General features: G+C 39.0%; 2 protein-coding genes across 3 annotated transcripts; one reads left to right on the top strand and one right to left on the bottom strand.

Moving 5' to 3' along the window:
* Positions 1-1,596: 1,596 nt before the first annotated feature.
* LOC142175748 (putative mitochondrial protein AtMg00820) lies at positions 1,597-1,983 on the top strand. Its single transcript, XM_075242734.1, has one exon. The coding sequence runs from the start codon at positions 1,597-1,599 to the stop codon at positions 1,981-1,983; it is 387 nt and encodes a 128-aa protein (XP_075098835.1).
* Positions 1,984-12,921: 10,938 nt separating this feature from the next.
* Positions 12,922-18,513, bottom strand: LOC142176474 (uncharacterized). 2 transcript variants are annotated; one of them, XM_075244335.1, is made up of 3 exons: positions 17,818-18,513; positions 15,128-15,277; positions 12,922-15,054 (listed from the first exon to the last, which is right to left on the bottom strand). In XM_075244335.1, the coding sequence occupies exons 2-3, from the start codon at positions 15,220-15,222 to the stop codon at positions 14,214-14,216; spliced, it is 936 nt and encodes a 311-aa protein (XP_075100436.1). In that variant the 5' UTR covers positions 15,223-15,277; positions 17,818-18,513; the 3' UTR covers positions 12,922-14,213. The 2 variants fall into 2 exon arrangements, with proteins under 2 accessions (XP_075100436.1, XP_075100437.1); XM_075244336.1 differs by lacking the exon at positions 17,818-18,513 and adding an exon at positions 15,357-17,647.
* Positions 18,514-23,363: the final 4,850 nt, after the last annotated feature.

The following is a 23,363-nucleotide window of genomic DNA, read 5'->3' as shown; positions in this document are numbered from 1 at the left end:
TAGCGACTGTCTCTACCATGTTTTGGTGTGTAGATTTAAGAGCCACTAATCATATTTGCACCACTTTGCAGGGGTTTCAGGAAACGCGACGGCTAAGTGAGAATGAAGTTTTGGGTTTTCAAGCCAATGGCGAGCCAACACCAGCTTTAGCATTAGGAGATATTAGAGTTTTATTTAGTAGTGATAGAGTTTTAGTTTTGAAATATGTTCTCTATGTACCTTCTATTAGAAGGAATTTGATTTCGGTTTCGAAAATAATGGATGCTGGTTATAATGTTTATTTTGCTAATAACTCTGCTGTTATTAAGTTTAATAAATGTTTTATCTACATTGCTGCTAGAGTACATGATCTTTTTATTCTTGATATATCTCCTCATGTGCTACAACAACCAAAAAAATTAAATAACATTAATATGCCACATAAAAGAAAACGTATTTTTGAATTGAGCCAAACTTATTTGTGGCACTTACGTCTAGGTCATATAAATCTAAATAGGATTTCGAGATTGGTCTCTAATGGACCTTTGAGTTCATTGAAAGTGAAGTCACTGCCAACATGCGAATCATGTTTAAAAGGTAAAATGACCAAGAGACATTTTTCCTCAAAAAGAATTAGAGCCAGTGATAAGTTTGAATTAATTCAATCTAATTTGTGTGGACCAATGAATATACAAGCAAGAGGTGATTTTGAGTATTTTGTGACTTTCACAAATGATTACTCAAAATATGGATACATTCATCTGTTGCGCCGTAAGTCTGAATACTTTGAGAAATTCGAAGAATTTAAGACGAAAACGGAGAAATGACATGATAAATATATCAAAACATTACGATCTGATCGTAGTGGTGAATACCTTTATGTGGAATTCATTAAATACTTATCAGATTGTGGAATTTATATCTCAATTATCTGCCCCAGGAACACCATAATAAAATGGTGTGGCAGAAAGAAGAAATTGAACCCTTATGAAAATGGTTAGATCAATGTTAAGTTATTCCGATTTACCTTTTTACTTTTGGGGATATGCTTTAGAAAGAACAAATTACATTCTAAAATTGGTTCCTTCAAAGTCAGTACCTTAAACTCCAGTAGAATTGTGGACTGGGCGCAAGCCAAGTTTACGGCACATTCTGGTTTGGGGTTGTCCATCACATTTGCTGAAAGGGAAGCGGATAAATTGGAATCGAGGAAAGAAGTATGCATTTTAATTGGATATCCAAAAGGAACTAAAGGCGGTTTATTTTATGTCCCAAAGAAAAAAAGGTAATTGTTACGACAAATGCCAGATTTTAGAAGAGGACTATTTAGTGAATCATATTCCTAGAAGTAGACTAGTTTTACAGGAATTAAATAATGGAGTAACTAATGACTCATCTCTGGAACATATCCCAGAAGCCATTATTGACATACCACTGCATTATCATAGTGGGAGAAATGTCAATAGGCAGCAGAACGCACAAGAGCAATTGCCTGACATCTCACTACCCCAAAGTAGTGGGAGTAATGTTGAGCAACCTCAGATTGTTGAGCAACCTGAAATTGTTCTGCAGCGTGCACTCCAGGAAAAAGTTAATGATATCCCAACACTGTAAGGTATGGAGGATAACATTGAGGCTTCAATTCCGATAAATGATGTTGTGATTCAACAACAAAATCGGACTGCACCTGTAGTGACTAGTCGTAGTGGGAGAATTATTAAGAAACATGTCCGGTTTGCGCTCTTAGGAGAATCTTATGATAGAATCCCCGAAGAGCCTATTACAGAACCTCTTAATTACAACGAAGCACTACAGGATACAGACTCTGATAAATGGGTTGTTGCTATGAAATCTGAAATGAAGTCCATGTACTCCAATCAAGTATGGGATCTTGTAGAACCGCTTACTGGAGTCAAACCCATTGGTTGTAGATGGATCTATAAGAAAAAGAGAGGTGTGGATGGAAAAGTGCAAACTTTTAAAGCTAGGCTTGTTGCAAAGTGATCGATTATGAGAAAACGTTTTTGCCAGTAGCCATGCTTAAATCTATTAGGATTCTCTTATCCATTCCTGATCATTACGATTATGAGATTTGGCAAATGGATGTCAAGACGACTTTTCTTAATGGAAGTCTTGATGAGTGCATCTATATGGTACAACCGGTTGGTTTAATTAAGAGTGGCAATGAGCACCTGTTATGTAAATTAAAGAAATCCATTTATGGATTGAAACAAGCTTCTAGAGCATGGAATAGTTATCTTGACACATCGATTAAAACCTTCGGTTTTGATCAATGTAAAAACGAGTCTTGTGTCTATAAGAAGTCGGATGGAGATAAAGTTACATTTTTGGTTTTGTACATAGATGATATTTTGCTCATAGGAAATAATGTGAGCATGTTGAACTCAGTAAAAGGGATGGTCGTCTTGGCGTTTTGATATGAAAGACTTGCGACAAGCGGCACATATACTTGGGATCAAGTTTATGCGAGATCGCAAGCAAAGGATATTAGGCTTATCCCATGCACTTTATATTGATACTATTCTCACCAGGTTTAGCATGCAAGATTCCAAGAAAGGATTTCTCCCTTTTAGGCATGGAATCTCTCTGTCAAAAAATCAGTCCCCAAAAACGACTGATGAGATAGAAAAGATGAAGGCGGTCCCTTATGCTTTTGCTGTAGGGAGTCTCATGTATGCTATGTCGTGTACTAGACCTGATATCTTCTATGTTGTTGGCATGGTCAGTAGATTTCAGTCTACTCCTGGACGAGAACACTGGACTGTCGTTAAACATATAATCAAGTACCTGAAAAGGACTAGGGATTATATGTTGGTTTATCACTCAGGTGATCTTGTACCCATTGGCTATACTAATTCAGATTTCCAGTCAGATAGAGATTCTAGAAAATAAACCTAGGATATGTTTTACTTTAGGAGGTGGAGCCATAAGTTGGAGGAGTATCAAGCAATCAGGTGTTGCTAATTCCACTATGAAAGCCGAATATGTGGCTGCATCTGAGGCAGCTAAAGAGGTTTGGCTCTGGAACTTTCTAAAAGAGCTTAATGTAGTTCCTTCGGTTCAAGCACCGATTGTACTTTATTGTGACAATAGTGGTGTAGTTGCAAACTCGAAGGAACCAAGAAGCCATAAAAGGAGTAAGCATATTTGTAACGACCCAGCCGACTGTTTTGAGTATTACAATCCCGTTCTCTCATTTAATGCTCAAGTTGTGCTTTACAGTTATTTTATGACTTACCGGGTTAGTTGGTTGGAGGCTGGAAGGATTTCGGAGTGAAATGAGACACTTAGTCTCATAATAGAAAACTTAAGTTGGAAAAAGTTGACAGGATATTGACTTATGTGTAAACGGCCTCATATTTGAATTCTGATAATTTCAATAGCTCCATATGGTGAATTTGGACTTAGGAGCGTGTCCGAAAAATTATTTGAGGTCCGTAGTGGAATTAGGCTTGAAATAACGAAAGTTACATTTTTGGAAAGTTTGAACGGGAAGGGGGGTTGACTTTTGATATCAGGATCGGAATCCGATTCTGGAAATTGAAATAGGTCTGTTATGTCATTTATGACTTGTGTGTAAAATATGAGATCAATCGGACTTGATTTGTTATGTTTAAGCGTTGAAAGTAGAAAATGAAATTTTTTAGTTTCATTAAGCATGAATTGGGGTATGATTTGTGATTTTGACGTTGTTTGATGTAATTTGAGGCCTCGAGTATATCCTCTTATTATGTTATGAGACTTGTTGGTATGTTTGGACGGGGTCTGAGGGGCTCAGGCGTGTTTCAGAATTGATTTCAGATCATTTTTCTTCATGTTGTTATTGCTGGTCCTGATATGACCGCACCTGCGGCTGGTTTGCGCGCCACAGAGAAGTCGCATGAGCGAAGTGTGCAGAAGCGGCCCAACGCGCGCAGAAGCGCGACCGCAAATGCGGTTTGTGCGCCGCAGAAGCGCCCACACTCGGAGATGCGAGCTTCGTCCGCAGAAGCGAGGGTCGCAGATGTGACCTCTTGTTAGCAGATGCGGAAGACGCTGGGCAGAAGATTTAAATCGTGGGTTTTGGTCTCTTTCTTCATTTTCGAATTTTTGAGCTCGGTTTGGGTGATTTTGGAGGAGAATTGTTTCACACAACTTGGGGTAGGTGTTCTTGACTCCTTTGTGATTATATTCCATAAATTAATCTTCGTTTTCAGCGTTAGATTATTGATTTTTCAAGAGATATCGGAGGAATTTTCTATAATTTCATAAAATGAATTTTCAAGATTTGAACATTGATTCGGAGTCGGATTTGAGTGAAATTAGTATGGTTGAACTTCTAATTGGATGTGTTGTCGGATTTTGTGAGTTTTGTCGGATTTCAAGACGTGGACCCCACAGGCGATTTTTGAGTGTAATTTCAGATTTTGTGGAAAAAATAGTATTTTGATATGGAATTAGTTTCTATCATTTGTGTGGACTGAATCAAATTAATTGTGACTAGATTCGAGCTGTTCAGAAGTTGATACGCGCAGAATGGAATTTTTGGAGCATTGTTGAGCTTGCTCGACATTGGATTCGTCTTGTTCGAGGTAAGTAACTTTTCTAATTTTGGAGTTGAGGGTATGAACCCTGACTGTACGTGTTATGTGTTTGGTGTTGAGGTGACGCACATGCTAGGTGACGGATGTGTGGGCGTGCACCGTGTGAACTGTAACTCCGTTATTTTTGTGGTACTGTGTAGTTACCTGAACTTATCTGTAATCATGAAATCTCTACGTACTAGAGTTATCGAGCTGTGATTTATGTTAGAGGCCATGTCTAGGCTACAAGCTTAGTCTGTTGGGACCCATTGAGGTCATTACTGTTGTTGAGTTATTTGTTTACATTGTATTGTCATACTCAATCATATTCATTTCATTGAATATCATATCTATGTCTCTATTATTATTTATTGATATATCATATCATTATTTCGGGCTTGTTTCATGACATTGTGAGCCCGAGAGGCTGGAGAGATTGATGACTGAGTGAGGCCGAGGGCCTGATTTTGAGATATTGATACTATAACACGTGAGTTGTCCGCGCAGCATGTGAGTTGTCCGTGCAGTTTATAGCGCTTGGGCTGAAGGAGCCCCTCCAAAGTCTATACATGCCCCAGTGAGCGCATGTACCTACTGAGTGCGAGTGCTGAGCGATTGGGAGGACTGAGTGACTGTGAGGACTGAGTGACTGGGAGGATTGAGTGAAATGATACTCTCAGAGTATGCATATGATTTTATCACTAAGTTGCATCGCATTGATATGCACATTTGATATACATGCATAGAGATGCATTTTCCTCATGTTGTACGGTATCACGTCATTCATGACTTCTCACACATATTGGCATATGGGCATAGTGATGCATTTTTTATTGGTTATCTGGAAAGAAAATGAAATATCTTATTTATTGTTGAAAGGAATTTTGTGAAAATTACTGTATTCAAACTTACTCATATGTTTTTTTGGAAATTTCGGTAAAAGACTTGAGTTTGCACTAATACACTTGAGAGGCAGAACTCTTTTCAGAAATTATGATTAAGCTGAGCATTTTATCTCTGAGTTACTTCTTTTATTACTTGCTTTATGTTGTTATGGACTATTGTCGGCTATTGGTGTTGGACCTGACCTTTGTTCCAGCTCGTCACTACTTTCAACCTAAGATTAGGTTTGTTACTTATTGAGTACATGAGGTCGGTTGTACTCATACTACACTTTTGCACCTTGCATGTAGATATTGGATGCTGATGTTGCTGTGATCGACGATAGCTGGATTTGAAGACGTACCTGCGTTCTGGTTGTAGGTGACTCCTGTTCATGGTAGCCTTAGATTTATAAAAATCTGTTTGTGTATATTTCGAACAGATGATGTATTTATTTCATACCAGCTTTGTAATTTCTAATTTTAGAAGCTCATGATTTATACTACCAGTCCTTGGGGAGTGAATTAGAGTCAGTTAAATATTAATTGAATCAGATTATTATTATTGGGCTTACCTAGCGGGTGAGGTTAGGTGCCATCACGACTAGTTGAATTTTGGGTCGTGACAATATTTAGCGTAATTATCATTTAATTAGGGACATAACTTAGAGAGGTGATGCAAGAGTGTTGAAGATTGCGTCAGAGGACAATTTAGCAGACCCGTTTACAAAGAGCTTGCCACAGAAGAGTTTTGACAAGCATGTAGAAGGAATGTGTGTTAGAGTTGTAGACGCATGGTTATGATGGAATATTGTTGGGATATACTATTAACCATGCAGTTTAGATATAGTATTATATTTTATTCTTTGTGGAACAATTATTTAATTTATTTAATTTATTCAATTCAATAAAATACTATTTTAAGTAGATCATTTGTTACACGTGTGCCCTTTAGTTATGTAATAAATAATTTAGTGTATGGAGTCTTAGCTCATGCACATAAGATTAAATTGTCGGTTCTCATAATTAATAAACTATGTTCACAATCGAAGATATTACTGGACAAGTATAATTTGTCTTGATTATGGGAGTGGTTTTACTCCGACTTCTTGTACTAGTATACTTAGTGTATATTGAACGGACCAAGTAGAGAAAAAATATTTTTGTACTGAATATATATAAAAACATTTTCTCTAATTCATTAAATGAGCTTATACTTCTAATCTTGATATAATTATTATGATCAATGTGATTTGTTCGTTGTTTTGATTTATCAAAAGGTACAACTCTATTATGGGTTAGTGTATGCCTAATAGATTGGATAATAACGAATAGCATTTGTGAAATAATAATTAGTTGATACAATACATGACTCATTTTTGAGTCTTATGATACCCCCTTTATGTAAGCTTATAAGTTTTTATTTGAAAACCCGACCGGTAGATTTTGTATCCGTCTCATGAAATAGTTTAAGTGAAATTATAGATAATTTAATTAGTTGATTAAATTAAGTTGTCAGTGATTTAATTTAATTAAATAATATTTGTGATCTTAACATGAGGAGTTAAAATAAGTGTTAGTGAATTTTTGAAGTTCATATTGAGGAGTTCAATTGTAGTTTTTAGTGGAATAAACTGCAATTAATTATAGTAGAAATTAATTTATCCAAATTTTTGAATTATGCTATAATTGGTAGCCTCTTACTATTTCTATGGTCCCTTCTATACCTATTAAAAACGTGGACTAACTAGGGTAAAAAAAGAGACTTGGGAGAAAAGTCATCCTATAGAGTTAGAGTAGGATTGTGCTTGCACAAGCAGAATCCTACGCGTTTTTGGAGCCCTCTTTGGATGAAAAACGAGTCTACATAAGGAAGACATTTTTCACCCAATGACTCACTTTTAGAGTTGTATTGTTCTTGCCCACTCAAAGCAAATTCGTCCAAGGTCTTACTAGGACCATAGCAGAAGACTGCAACCCTGGATTATTGCTCTGAGGAGGACATGTGCAACGTTTTCAAGAGGTTAGTAGTTCCTAATATCGTAATTATATCATTATCTAGTTTATATGTATGTGATGCCTGAATTGCATGCTTGCTACCGCTGCGCATGTTCACATTTTCGACCCATCATTTAATTTTGTGAATTTCACCAATCTTTTGGGATCTAAATTGACAAAGACTATTATAAGCTGGCTTTTAATTACTCTGGTATATTTACATAGGAACATGTACATGAAAAAATCTATATATAGTAAAGAGGAACTGAGGCCAACAAAAGGTTGTGGTGGAGTAGTAAATTCTTCTTCATCCTTAACAGTTCGAGCCTTGAATATGTAGTCGTCTTTATTAGGGAGCGCTTTACCATTCAATATGGTAGATCCCGATGCGAATTCGAATTTAGTCGGGTCGCAATACGGATACCGAACACCGGGTAGGAAACCAAAAAGGAACCGAGATATCTCTTGATAAGCAAAATATCAGAGCTTTATTCAAAACTGAAAGTCCAAATACTGCAGGGACAATTGTAGGCTAACACAACAGACGGAGTTCAGAACCAAAATATGTGAAAACAAAACATAGAGACCAAAATATATATAACGCCCCTTTAAAGGGCGCTATACCTTAACAATCGTTTTCCCGTTAAGGTATAGCGCCATTTTAAAAGGCGCTATAGTTGAACCTGAAAAGAGCGGGAAGGTATAGTGCCTTTTATTAAGACGCTATACTATAGAGTCTTAATAAAAGGCGCTATACCCACATAAAAACCCGTCCCCTTCCCTTCCCCACCAAAGCAAAAACTCCCCCCCCTAAACAAAAAAAACAGCGGTACCCCCATTGTCAACGAAAAAAGCTCGAGTGGAGCCCATCGGTCCCACAAAAAGTATAGATTCTCGGTCCCACATCCTAGCAAAGGCGTATTCTAGTAGTGGGTTGCTCGTTTCAGCTCCAAATCACCAAATCTTCAACTTTCCAAATAGCTTAAATCGAGATATTCCGGCTTAGCTTTTGTTAAAACTCGTATAAAAAATGCATATTAGTTGTTTTTAATGTGCTCTATGTTATTTTGTGATTGTTTTGTGATTTAACTAATTTGTTATTTTTTATCTGGACTATAGTATTAGTGTGCCAAAAAAATTAGTAAAATAGAGAAATTGTTATTATTTATTAAAAAAATATTAATTAGTTACTTTTTACTGTGGTATATATATTTTCATTATTGTTTTTTTATTAAATTAATTTGTTGTTGTTATCCGCTTTAGATTTTTTATTTGCTAAAAGACTAGTAAAATAGATAAATTGTTAGTTTAGTTCCGTGTAGTGGTATCTTGTGGCCTAATGTAGTGCTCTTATTTGTAATGTAGTGCTCTTTAGCGTAGTAAAATGTAGTGCCCTTAGCGTAGTATCATTGTAGTTATTAAAATTAATCATTTAAGTATCTCTTATACTAAAAAATACGTCAAAAAACCTGATAGTTCAAATCGGGAAAATTTTCTCATCATGAACTTTTAAATAATAAACTAACATTTAAAATAATAGACCTATTGAGTGATAAATTGAGAAAATTGTCTCATCATGAACACAAAAATTCAGGATACCTTGGTGCTACTGGGCCTCAAATATAGAGCCTGGAACCCATATGTGAATATTTAATAATTAAATCTTGTATAATTATAAAAAGTAATTATTTAATTTTATTATAGTAAAAAATAGGTGAGTAACAAACAAATATATAAAATAATAAAACTAACATGTAAAATAATAAAACTAACATATTAAAGTAAAATAATGTAATTAATATTGTTCAATTTATAGTAGCTGACATGGAGGTTCCGCCTTTGCATCCCGGACCTGCCACGCTAGAGTTACTGTTGCTACAGGGCGAGCATAGGTCGTCCTACATATGAGAGGGACAGTTACTGGCCCAGACGTTCCGCACTAGGAGAGTAGACGATATGTGGGACTTTCTTAGGGCTCACCTTCTCCATCCCCTTATAGTTAGACGCTTCCAGGATACGGGATTTTATAGGATTGTGGAGATCGGCCGGCTGCGGTTGGATTGGCCCTTGAACACGACGCTGATAGAGCGGTGGCGACCGGAGACGCACTCATTCCATTTGTCCATTGGCGAGGCCACTATCACGCTTCAGGACGTGGAGGTCCTGTATGGGCAGCCCGTTGATGGACACCATGTTGCTTTGTCGAATGCCATCAGAGAGTATACGGGTTTGCAATACCTGGAGATGTTGCAGCGGCTCATCGGTTTCCAGCCACAGGATGAGACTGCATTGATTGGGCTAGTCCTCTGTAGTTGACGCTCGTTTGGAAACATTTGGAGGCGATGCACGCTGACATCACATATGATACACTGGAGCTTCATATTCACCTATACACGAGGTTGTTGCTTCTGCTTATGTTTGGAGGGGTTTTGTTCCCGAACACTTCGGGGAACCTAGTTAGCTTGAGATTTATACATCATCTTGACCGACAAGATGATTTACATCATTACGATTGGGGTGCTGCTGTTCTTGGTTACTTGTACAGGCAGATATGCCGGGCGAGCATGGGCACCCAGCGAGACGTTGCAGGATTTTTGCCCCTGCTGCAGGTGAAAACGTAGTTGAGTACTCTCTTCATTATAACATACCTAGTAAAAATATACCTTAAATTTTACGTCCATGTTGTATATTAGGTTTGGGCTTGGGAGTGGTTCCTGCAGTTGCAACCACCTCTACCACCCTTAGCTCCGGATGCACCACCTCCGTTTCTCTTTTTAGCTAGAAGGTGGGTTGATAGGCGAGGGTATGGACGGGAGTACGAGGCTCGACATAATCTACCATGTTGTAGGGATTTGTTGGATTTATTGGAGGGCGCACAGGTAAATGTATACCTAAGTTTACTTGGCCTGGCTTTATATGTGTTGTGTATAGTCACATTTCCTGTTTTTACTTAATAGTTCATTTGGAGGCCATACAGTGACGAGCTAATAGATGGTTTGCCCGATTATTGCTCGACCGACCGAATTATGTGGGGCTCTTCCGTCCCGTTGATGTGTCTCGATATTGTCGAGCATCAAGCCACCGACCGAGTACTTCGCCTGTTTGGTCACCTGCAGCTTGTACTGCCACCGCCCGCTTGGCATATCACACATTACCAGCGGGATGATCGTTCGACGGTTGACCAGACATATGGGGCATGGCCAGAGGCACATATCGATATTTGGGACCAACGACATAACTTGATTCCTCCACCCTCTCCAACCCCCACCTGACCGTACAGATGGTGTGTATATTGGCTGATACCGTAGCATTACCCGACTTTTAGTCGGGAATCCCGTTTATTGCGCTGGCGCTCGGTACGTTCCATACTCCGGGAGGCCTGAGGCACTGGTATGTTATTTGGTATACTTACTTATAATGTTAACCTAGCGTTCCGTAATTTATATTTTACATATTGTATAGGCTATTGGCCTATATCTATTCCACTAGTTGGGACTGCAGATACAACAAAATACCCGCGAGGGAGCAGCCGCTTTGCATGAGTATGGCCGATAGGTTACCGATCTGGCTTCCCGAACATTGAGGTGAGCCCGGGTTGATGAGCACTTAGGATACGAGGCTGAGTATGTGGCACCAGAATAGTACTATCGTGGGCCACCAGTGGAGCCAGAACGTGGTCGACATGGCAGGCATGCCCAGAGAGGTAGGGATGTCCCACGAGGTCGTGGGGGTTAGCGAGGAGGTGGTCCTCAGCAAGGGGCCGTTGAGGCACCTGTTGAGGATGTTGGAGTTGATCAGCCAGGTGGCCACCATGAGCTAGACCATGCTCCTAGATATATGCAGTCATTCAGCTTTCAGCTTACTCTAGGGACTTTGCAGGTGACCCCGTCAGCTCCATTATTGATCGCGGGCTTGACCATTACACGACAGGAGTAGGATCAGTATTTTCCTGACCCATCGACCATTGCTGATGATCGTCCGACACGAGATGTGGATAGTGGGCACCGATTGAGTTATGGCTCATCATCGAGGAATGCTGAGGATCTTTCAGAGGCGCAGGTTTGTTTGTATTACTATTATTTATATTTTTTTTTATCTCATTGATTAGTCATAAATATCTAAATGTTTTTAAGGCATCATCCTCGCCCGTCACGGAGGCCACTTTGTGAGATATTGACATGGCTGCGACAGATGATTATATTCAGGAGCCTGACGAGACCATGGTAAGACAATTTAAATTTATATGACTTAACACGTATATTACTAATACATATTTCATATACTAAAATATCTTATTATTCTGTAGGTTACTGCTGGACTGACGACCCCTTCTACCGAGCCTACCAGCCCTACTGACAATCATGCTGCATCGCATCCTCCAATAAAGAGGCGACGTGATGAGGATGATACTGATAGTGTAGCTGGGCGGGATGGGATACACCTTAGGCCAACGACTGCTTTAAAGCATACAGGATGTGGGACACATTGATTTTTTTTATTTTATGTACATATGACATTCAGTAAATAATAGCAACAATTTTTATTGTTTATATTATATGAGCATTATGTTTTTATTTCTCCGGTTCTTCGTTATTTTAATACTACAACACAAACACAAACACAAACATAGCAACTTAACATAATTTAAATTCAGTACAACTAATGAAAATACATGACACGAAAAACATAAAGATAAAATACTACACTCAACATATACATATGTTTGTTTAGTCACTACCGCCTATTATTCTCAGCTCCAACCACTTAAATTTCTCTTCCAGCCTATTTTTTTCTTCTACCACCTCTTTTAGTTTCTCCTGCATTGCCACAATTTCTTGTTGCATTTGAGATCTGGCGTTAGTATTCACCGTTCATATTCCAAACATACTGCAAACATGATTTGTACGATTCCTGGTTAATGGGTTCATCATACCATTCCTCAAACATACACTGATTTTCGTCATTGCGTCCAATCAATTGATGACATATCCAGTATTTGCGCCCAACATTACCATCTGACCAACATGCCTTCAAAATCGCACGTTTTCCACAATAGCACCTTGGTTGGTCATTGCGTCCAAACATTTGTTAATGCAAGAAAAATGAAAAATTTATGAAAAGTTTTTCTATTTGTTTTGGTTAAGCGCAGATAATAACTAAAATACGCTAGTTATTTATAGGCAAGACAATACACGTAACGTAGTATTTTACCGCGCTATGCTTCGCATGTTAAAGATTCTTTCGGGTACAAAATAGCTTTTCCAGAAGATAGCTTTTGCAGGTGAGCAGCTTTTTAGGTCGACAAGACAACACACAAAACGTAGTATTTCACCGTGTTATGCTTCACGTGTTAAAGATTCGTTATTTAACAGCAATGGAAACATAATTTTATTTCATACATTCTGTAATATAAACAAGTACATACACTTATTACAACTACATAACGAAATAAAAACACTACGTGTATCCTTGAGATGAACTTCCACCAGGAGCTGAATTACCACCGCCACCCAAACTAGCTGAAGGACATTTACGACGGTCGTGTCCTGTTTGCGAGCATATGCCATATTTGCGCGCATAAACGGTATCACCAACATCTATTTGGTTCCGTATACGCGTTATTTTTTTCACTTGTCGTTGACGTACATAGTCCTTGTTACACAATATTTTAAATGGTTACAGCGGCCAATAATGCTCAGCACCCACTAGCTTCAACTGCCCATTATAGGTGTTTAAGTATGCAACAACACTATATTCTTTATCAACATAGTTGGTTGCCCCTAAACCTATATATTGAAAGCACTTGATGGCATGTGAGCACGACATGTGGTAGATGGACCATTTCCCACAAGAGTATAACCTTCTGGCTTCATTTACGGTGTGTGTATTATTCCCCCGGTTTTGATGGATAGCGGTGCGAATTTTAAAAATATTTCGCTCATTGCAATACTGTAAATATGAATGCTAGTGTGCTCGTCACCTATATTTCTCAAATCTTTTTATTGGTATTGGCATAAATTCAACACCCCTTTCCATCAATGACGATACACCTCTAGCCCTTTCAATAAACCTCTCCGCCATCTGCTTGAATGACATCCGCACTATGGCAGTGACAGTCAATCCACGTGCAGACTTCAATAACCTGTTGAAAGGCTCTGACACATTTGTAGTCAGAATTCCCCATTTTCTACCACCATCCACATGCAAAGTGCACTTGTCAAGCTCATGTCGCATCAACCAATGATAGGCTCCCTCGTCTTCCTGCCTCATAGATTCCATGCGCCTCTTGAATTTACACTCTTGGTGATCTGTTACAGCCATCCACATTAAATCATGCAAATCCTTGTTGGGATATGCTTTCTGAAAATTGGCCTTAAGGCGCCTCACACAGTAACGATGATAGGTATACGATTCCTGCAATGCACGCAAATTCTGTACAGAACCTAAAATACCACCATGCCGATAAGATATTATACAAATACTTGAACGTTGTTTGATAACGTGCTCTTTCAAGTGGTTCAAAAATAGTGTCCATGTCTCCTGGCTTTCATTGGCACAATAGGAAAAGCTAAGGGAAATATACTTTCATTAGCATCTACTGCAACGGCGATCAACAACTTAATATCATACTTTTCATAGACATGAGTGCCGTCTATGGATATTACCGGCCGACAATGTAGAAAACCATTAATTGTTGGTTTAAGAATATATGTTTTGGTATTCTCGGACTCCGCTCGAGCTTCCAATCAACAACAGTCCCGGGGTTAAAGTATTACAATGCAGCCATGTACCTGGGTAGAGATGCAAAAGACTTATCCCAGTTACCATAAATAATTTCAAATGCACGTTTGCACCCGAGAAATGCCTTTCTTTTGGTAATGGTGCACCCATATTCGTGGTGGACTGATGTTATACACTCTTTGATTTTGTTCCTTATGGACACTTCAATGTGTGGAATCAAAACAAGAGAAATCAAGTCAACATTCAAGTTAAAATGATTCCCATTGGATGTGTCCATTTCACAATTGTGGGTGCCAATGTATTTACCCACAACCCACATATTTATTTTCTTCTTCCTCGCATGCATCATCCAATTACAACCCGTAAACCATCTACGACAGACTACCTTGTATACATCTGGAGATGAATCGTGTGTCGTGATCTCACGATACTCTTTTACGCTGTACATTAGCACCGCCCTGGTTAGGCGCGCTTTATCGGGAAAAAGCATGCCCTTTGATAGCACCCTTGCTCTAGATTCATCCCACATTGCTGTCCGAATTTCGTCAATATCCCTTGTGAGGGCATCCACATCCGGCATACTTGGCAAATGGTCAAGGTAGGGAATCTCCCCTGAATGAAATGCCACGCAGGACTCGTACACTCTTGGTCTAACGGGGGGTGGAGCATGCTCCCTAGTCAAATCAGGTCCAACATTCTCTTTCTCCTCATTATCACCCTCATCAGGGAAGGGTGTGTCAACTCCAGACTCATCGACATTGTTGTCATAATCATTATTCTCTTCCTGACTCTGTGCATCTACCAGATCTCGATTAAATATGTCATCTTCTGGCAATTGAGTAAGGACATGACCTTCAGGATGCTCGTTTTCACTGCACAACCAACAAAATAATGAATTACTCAAATTGATAAATACTTTACATATAGTTATATCACTTCACTTACAAATCGTAATGTGTTGGCATCTCATGATGGATATTATCCTGTTGGTGATGACTCTCAGATGGACCACCATGATCCAACACACCATACCTAGGCATATTCTAACTGGGCGTTGGTTCATAACCTGTAAAATTCATATCTGGCCGGTATCACCTGTGAAATATATGAGTGTTAATACAAATTCAATACAACAAAAATAAACACCGTAACACAAAGGAAAATTAAAGTTTACCACTCGTCTTGTGGATTATGTAAACTAGGAGAGAAATTATTTCCTCGCTCCTCATTCGCCCGTGGAGATAAGTTTAGATCAGGACAAATTCTTTCAGTCGGAACCTGTTCGGCTAAAACTGCTCTAAAATAACCACCCGATGACTGAGGGATATCCCCGCTTTGCGCGACCTCATTATTGCGAACGTTTTCAACCTTGACGTACATTTCCAATATTTTTATCACAAGAAATTCCTGGTATTCATCCGGAGTCCTCAAAAAATCTCTCAGAGTTTCATCGTCCTTGATATTAAACTCAGCATAATAAGCAACCCATTGCGGAGTGACAGAATACAGATATCTTTCGGTTACTTTAAGGTTCACCGAATGTTTGATCACACTCATTTTTTTACATAACAACTATACCATGATCATTTAGGAGCTGCAACCGTAGGTACGTTTAATAACATGGCAGTAACAATGGGGACACGTTCTATCATAGCAGTTAGCGGTTCGGCGACAGTATCCACCGATCAAGCTATGACCAGTTAGTTCTTGTATGAGTCCTGTTATAGTTGTCGACATATCTCTCTCTCACACACTACTAAAAAATGGTTCTATTGGAACTGTTAGAGAACTGTTACAATAGATTATGTATTGGAACGGTTTTAATCGTTCCAATAGAGTTAAAAGACTTTTGGGACACTTCTGAAGCAAAGCCGTTCCAATAGGATAATAACCGTCACCATAAATAAAGTTATGAAGGCAGTTTATAAAGGCGATACAATAGGGTTATTTATGGGAACAGTTTGGTAAAATAAAATATATATTGTGATGATTTATCTTTCCCTCCCTACTTTGCCTCCTACATATTTATTAAAAAAAGAAAAAATAATAGATGATCCCACCAAATTTTAATACTAAGCTAGCGTTTGGCCGTAGATTCTCAAATTTATTTTAAAAAATCTAATTTTGGTGAATATTTGGTTTGAAGATGAATATCTGTTTGGACATAATTTTTCAAAACATATTTCACTTTTTTTTTTGAAAAAATATGAAATGTGACTTATACCCATGGGTTATAAAAACTATCAAAATTACCTAACAATAACAAACAAATAAACTTGCTAATGATCCTGTATATGCAGAACCTTCATCAATGCCATTCATTATCATTATCACAAATCATAGTTCTGAATATAGATAAATTTGGTACAAAATTATCATTATTATAATGAATTACATAATATACTATCTTAAAATCATAACCTAATATTTTAATATCAACTGCTAATAACACAATTACTAGCCACTATAATTCGTCAAATTGCAATATCATTACAAGATCCATCCGTCCAAATGAAAATGATAGTAATTAGCTGGTGGATTAGTTGGGTCATAATAGATGGTGATTTTTTTTTTATAAAATATAAAAGTTTGGGATAATTTTTGAAAATTTTCAAAAATCTAACATTAATATTTTGGGCCAAAAACATGTCTAGAGCTAGTTTTGGGATTTGAAAATTTTATTTTCAAAATTTGCCAAAACATAGATAAAATATATAAACAAACATGTTTTGCCAAAAGTTTTTTGAAAAAAACTTACAAAATCTATGGCCAAACGGGCCTAAGTCTTTAATTTATGGTAACTCAAAGATCCAGTAACTAACTTGTTCTAATCAGTTGGAAAGAAGTTATTCTATGCTTGAAAGGCAGAAGGAAGTCAATTTTTTGTTCTTGTGTATGCTCTTGGAGTTTTTAGTTTGTTTCAGTTCCAAGCTTTTGTAATATGCTAAGTACTTGGAACTATAGTCTGATACATGAAGCTATTTTAATATGTTATAGTTCAAGCTTAGTTTGTTCCATTCCAAGCTTTTATAATATCTAAGCAACCTTTGTTTTAAATTTTCAGTTCTTGCGTATGACCTTTGGCGTTTGATCTCCATTTGAATCTATATCTACTGTGTAGTCTCATATGTATGCTATCTTATTTGTCTTTGGCAGGTGAATAGGAAAAGAGAAAACTCATAACAAGAGGCTTATTGTGGAGGTAATAGTCTGGTCCCGTGTTAACAAGAAAATTATGTATCCATTGCCATTTTTGTTCGGGTGCTTCTTTTGTTCTTCTGGTGCTTAAGCGCAGAATTGATCTTTGAACAGACAAGACTTTAGACAAGATGATAGTCCTGGTGCTTCTTTTGTTCTGGTACTTCTTTTGTTCTTCAGGTGCTTAAGCAAGCAAAATTGATCTTTGTACAGACAAGACTTAAGACAAGATGATAGTCCTGGTGCTTCTTTTGTTCTTCTTTCACTTTGTTGTTGCTGCATATATTCTGCTTGCTACTGCTGCTATTTTATCTTTTTTCACTACTAAGTATTTTGGGCAACCCACGACAGATAACACATTCAAATTCAAATTCAAGCCATTTATAAGATCAGATAGCAAGCCAAAAGAGATTAGAGAAACAGAGCAAGAGTTGGACCTGAATAAATCAACGTTCTCTTGAACCTTGGCTAAAATAGGGACCTTGAACGGAGAGCTCAAAAGGTATCGACTCGCCGACTCAAAGGGTGACAGCTTTTCCAATTATAAGAGTGGTGGTATGACTTATGAGAAGCAACCAGGATCGGAGACCACAGACGGAACCGCGTGCAGCGAATTCAAATGTCTTCTACACCCCCAACTCCGATACAACTTGGCAGAAAAGAAATCTGGTGTTCCGGAAGAAGAATTGACGGAGCTTTTAATAACAACTGACTCAAAAACTCAAATGATCTGAATGGCAAACGGGGATGATTTTGGCTATGGTATTTTAATTTGTGGCTGCTGAACCAGAGGAGCTTAGTTTTGGGTTATGGAGTTCGGTGACTTTTTTGCTAACTAAAGGATGATGGCCTAACGCTAGTGGTGGAGCTGCTGCGGCGTTAATGGAGGAAATCCGGGGTAATTGGTATATGAGGAAGAAGGCGACGGTGTTCTTAATCCTAAGCTGCTAGGGTTCGTCCTGGCGACATATATTATGTTAGCTGTTGTTATTTTATCTTCTTTCACTGCTTTTTCTTTGTCGTCACTGCTGCTTTTTGTTTTAAATTTTCGGTTTTTGCATATGACTTTGGTAGGTTAATAGGAATAGAGGAAACTCTGGAGGTAATAGTCTGGTCCTTTGTTTCCACTTTTTCCTTTGGCTTTTCCTTGTCTTGCAATCTGAAACCATTACTTGGAAACCATCATATATGCATCCTTTCGAACTTAACATGTGAGGTGTGATGACCCAAAACGTTATTTTTAAATTTAACAAGTAATTCTGTATTTTAAGATCTCGAAAAGCACTATTTATCATTCTTCGACTTGCGTGCGCAGTCCGTACAATTTTTCGAAAAGTTTTTATGTGAAAAATAGATTAAAATGAGAAATAGAGCTTTAAAATTCAAGTGAGTTGACTTTGGCCAACGTTTTTAGCAAACGGACCCGGATCAATGTTTTGACAGTTCCGGTAGCTCCGTATCGTGATTTGGAACATGGGCGTATGCCCGAAATTTAATTTGGAGGTCCCTATCTCAAGTTATGACCATTTAACGGAACTAGCAATTTAAAGGCCAAATATTTCAAGTTTGACCACGGGGTTGACTTTTTGATATCGGAGCCGGAATCCGATTCTGGAAATTTGAACAGCTCCGTTATGTCATTTATGACTTGTGTGCCAAATTTGAAGTCATTCCGGATTCATTTAATATGTTTTGGCACGAAATTTGCAAATTGAAAGTTTAAAACTCAAAGTTCGAATCGGGGTGTGAATTGTAATTTCAGTGTTGTTTGACATGATTTTAGACCCCGAGTCAGTTCGTATTATGTTACGGCACTTGTTGGTATATTCGAGAGGGGTCCCGAGTACCCCGAGAGTGAAACGGATCGAAATCGGAACACGAATTGGACTTGAGCAAAATCTCAAATTTTGAGTTCTGGTGTAATCACACCTGCGGAATTTTGACCGCAGGTGCGAGCTCGCAGAAGCGAGACTTCCATCGCAGATGCGGCCTTCGCAGGTGCGGCCCTTGTGCGCAGATGCGGACGTCGCATGTGCGACATTTTGTCCGCAGATGCGGAACCTCGCCTGGCAGCCCCTTTTCGCATATGCGAGATTTTTCTCGCAGATGCGAGCTCGCATGTGCGAGCCCAGGCACCGCAGATGCGAAAATGCTGGGCAGAATACATAAAATCAGGTCTTATCCATTTTTACTCATTTTTGAGTTTTGAGTCTCGAATTTGGGCGATTTCAAGGGGGATTTTCACGACTTTGAACTGGGTAAGTGTTCTTTATCATAAAATGATTATATTTCACAAATCCATGTCTATATTCATCATTTATTTCGGATTTAGACGGAAGAAATTTAAATTTTTGTAAAACTTTCCAAAAATGAAAATTTAAGTTTTGAAGGTCCATTTGATAGCGGAATTGGACAAATTTGGTATGGTTGAACTCGTATCGGAACGGGTGTTCGAATTTTGTGAGTTTTTCCGAGATTTGAGACGTGGATCCTACTGCCGAATATTTTAATGAATTTTGGATTTTTATCCGGAAAATTTATAAATTCATATGGAATTAATTCCTATGATTCGTATTGAATATATCGAATTGTTTGTGAATAGATTTGAAACTTTCGGAGGCAAATTTAAAAGAAAAAGCTGTGGTTGAATAATTGATTGGAATTTACAAAGCGAGGTAAGTATCGGGGTTAACCTTGACTTGAGGGAATAGAACCCTTAAATTGTTTGTTATGTGAATTGCATGTAAACGACGTATAGGCGAGGTGACGAGTGTCTATACGTCGTCAAATTAATTGTTTGCCTGCTTACTTGAAAAATCATAAATTATTTTTAATCATAAATTAATTATTATAATAATTATTTCTCTCTTATTCTTTACAAATATAAATTCTTGAATTCCTGCATTAATTGTTACATGTTATTTGAATTATGTGCCTTAATTGTTATTTGACATTTAGCATAATAAATATTAAACTGCCTATTTGCTCCCTGATTTCTATAATAATTTGATTTGTCATTGTTTGCTTCATAATTAAACCATAATTATTGTATGCTTGTTGTCTTGTAATTTTATATTAATTGTTATATTTGTTGGGAAAATTTCTTCTATAAGAATTGGTAAATGAAAATGTTGGAGGAGCGGGTTGCACATCGCAACATGATTGATTATAATGAATATATTGGAGGATCGGGTTGCACGCCGCAACAGACTTATTAAAAGTCAATATTGGAGGATCAGGTTGCACGCCGCAATAAACTTGTTAAAAAGTTAATATTGGAGGATCGGGTTGCACGCCGCAACATACTTATTAAAAGTCAATATTAGAGGATCGGATTGCACGCCGCAACAGACTTATTAAAAGTCAATATTGGAGGATCGGGTTGCACGCCGCAACAAACTTGTTAAAAAGTCAATATTGGAGTATCGGGTTACACGCCGCAACAGACTTGATTAAAATGAATTCGTTGGAGGAGCGGGTTGCACGCCGCAACATAACTGAATATGGATATATTGTGAGAGCGTGTTGCACGCTGCAACAGAAATAATGGAAATGATAATTGGTTATGACTGCTGAGTTGCCTTCAATTATTATAAATGAATTACCTAATTTATTCCTATTATTGTTGTTGTTACTAATATTGCGTACATGTTAATGTAAGTGAACCGCCTTAGCCTCGTCACTACTTCGTCGAGTTTAGGCTCAGCACTTACCAGTACTTGGGGTCGATTGTACTGATACTATACTCTGCACTTCTTGTGCAGATTTTGGAGTTGGTCCCAGCGGCGTACCATAGACTTGCTCGGATTTCAGCTATCAGAGGAGACTTGAGGTATAACTGTATGGCGTCGGCTGTTCTGAAGTCCCCGTCTATTGTACTTAAGCTGTGTGTTTATTTTCAGACAACTTTATATTATTCAAACCTTTATTTGTATTTATTCTAGAAGCTCGTGCACTTATAACACCAATTCTGGGATGCTATTTAGATACCGTTATTATTATGGATTTTTTTCAAAATTGCTTCTGCATTTGCTTTCTTGTTATTAATACATTTAAAAACTGTTTTAAAATGGATAATATTATTCTAACGTCTGCTTGCCTAGCAAGTGAAATATTAGGCGCCATCACGGTCCGAAGGTGAGAATTTCGGGTCGTGACAGTTGGTATCAGAGCACTAGGTTATATAGGTCTCACGAGTCACGAGCAAGCTTAGTAGAGTCTGAAGGATCGGTACGGAGACGTGTGTACTTATCTCTCAGAGGCTATGAAGTTTAGGAACAATATTACTTCTTTCTTATCCTGTCGTGTGATTTTATTCTATCATCGATGATTGAACTATTCTACTCTTATTCTCTCGCCGATGGTGAGAACGCGTAATACTTCTACCGATGGACAGGGACCAGAACCCCCGGTGGCAACTATGGCCAGGGGTAGAGGTCGAGGCCGAGGTCATGCTAGAGGCCGAGGTAGAGGCCGAGGTAGAGCTCAGTCTAGAGCTCGAGCAACTGCACCTGTTGTAGAACCTCAGGTAGACCTTCAGGAGGAGGTCCCAGTTCAGAATGTACCAGTTGGACCAGTTCAAGTCTTGGAAGGATTCATAGCCACTCCAGTGCTTCAGGACGCTCTAGTCCGATTGGTGAGTCTTATGGAGGGTATGGCCCAGAATGGTACATTTCCAGTGGCACCAGCCGTCTCACAGGCTGGGGGAGGAGCACAAACTCCCACTACTCCCGCTCCGGAGCATATGGCTCCCCAGAATCAGGCTCCAGCAGCCCCGCCAGTTGGGATAGTTCACCCAGTTGTTGCGGCACAGATCGGTGATAGGCTCGCCATGTCTTTTGAGGCCTTATTGAGACTGGATAAGTTCACTAAGCTCTTTCCAGTTCACTTCAGTGGTACACCTTCTGAGGACCCACAGGATTATCTTGAACGCTGCCATGAGGTGCTGCGGAACATGGGTATAGTTGAGACCAATGGGGTTGATTTTGCTGTATTTCAGATGACGGGTTCCGCCAAGAGGTGGTGGAGAGATTATACATTGACCCGACCAGTCGGATCACCTGCACTTACCTGGGAGCAGTTCTCTCAGCTATTTCTGGAGAAGTTCCTACCTATCACGTTGAGAGAGGAATTTCGCAAGCAATTCGAGCGTCTACAACAGGGCAGTATGACTTTTACTTAGTATGAGTCCCGTTTTGTGGATTTGGCCCGCCATGCTCTCCTTTTACTACCTACGGAGGGAGAGAGAGTGAGGAGGTTCATTGAGGGACTCACTCACCCTATCAGACTTCAGATGGCCAAGGAGACCGGAAGTGAGATTTCTTTTCAGGCGGCTGCTAATGTCGCAAGGAGGATCGAGATGGTTCTTGCACAGGAAATAGGGCAGAGTTCCGATAAGAGGCCTCGTCAGTTCGGTGGTTATAGTGATGCCTCGTCTGGAGGCCGGGGTAATTTTGGTAGGGGTCATCCTCCCAGACCGTTTCATTCAGCACTTTATGTATCTCTCAGTGCTTTAGGGAGTCACGGTCCTAATATGCCTTACTCTGGGCAGCCAATATTCAGTGAACATTCACCTCCTATCAGTTCACCACCACTCTAGAGTTACTACAGTGGTTATCCGGACCATCTGGGTCAATTTCAGCTTCAACAGCCATGGCATCAGGATGGGTGTTATGAGTGTGGGAACATTGGTCACATAAGGAGGTATTGCCCTAGATTGGTGAGTAACAGATCTCGGCAAGATTCTCCTGCCATCATACGAGCACCGGTTGCTTCACTGCCTGCTCAGCCAGCTAGAGGTAGGGGTCAGGCAGTTAGAGGTGGAGGTCAGGCCATTAGAGGTGGAGGTCAGGCCATTAGTGGTAGAGGTCAGACCGTTAGAGGTGGAGGCCAGCCAGTTAGAGGCCGTCCCAGAGATGCAGTTTAGAGTGGTGGGGCTCAGCCCCAATTTTATGCTTTTCTAGCTAGGCCTGAGGCCGAGTCA

This window comes from Nicotiana tabacum, chromosome 22 (genome assembly GCF_000715075.1).
Source record: "Nicotiana tabacum cultivar K326 chromosome 22, ASM71507v2, whole genome shotgun sequence".
NCBI classification, from domain to species: Eukaryota; Viridiplantae; Streptophyta; class Magnoliopsida; order Solanales; family Solanaceae; genus Nicotiana; species Nicotiana tabacum.
Note: the sequence above shows the minus strand (reverse complement) of the source record. Positions and strands in the feature narration are given on the sequence as shown.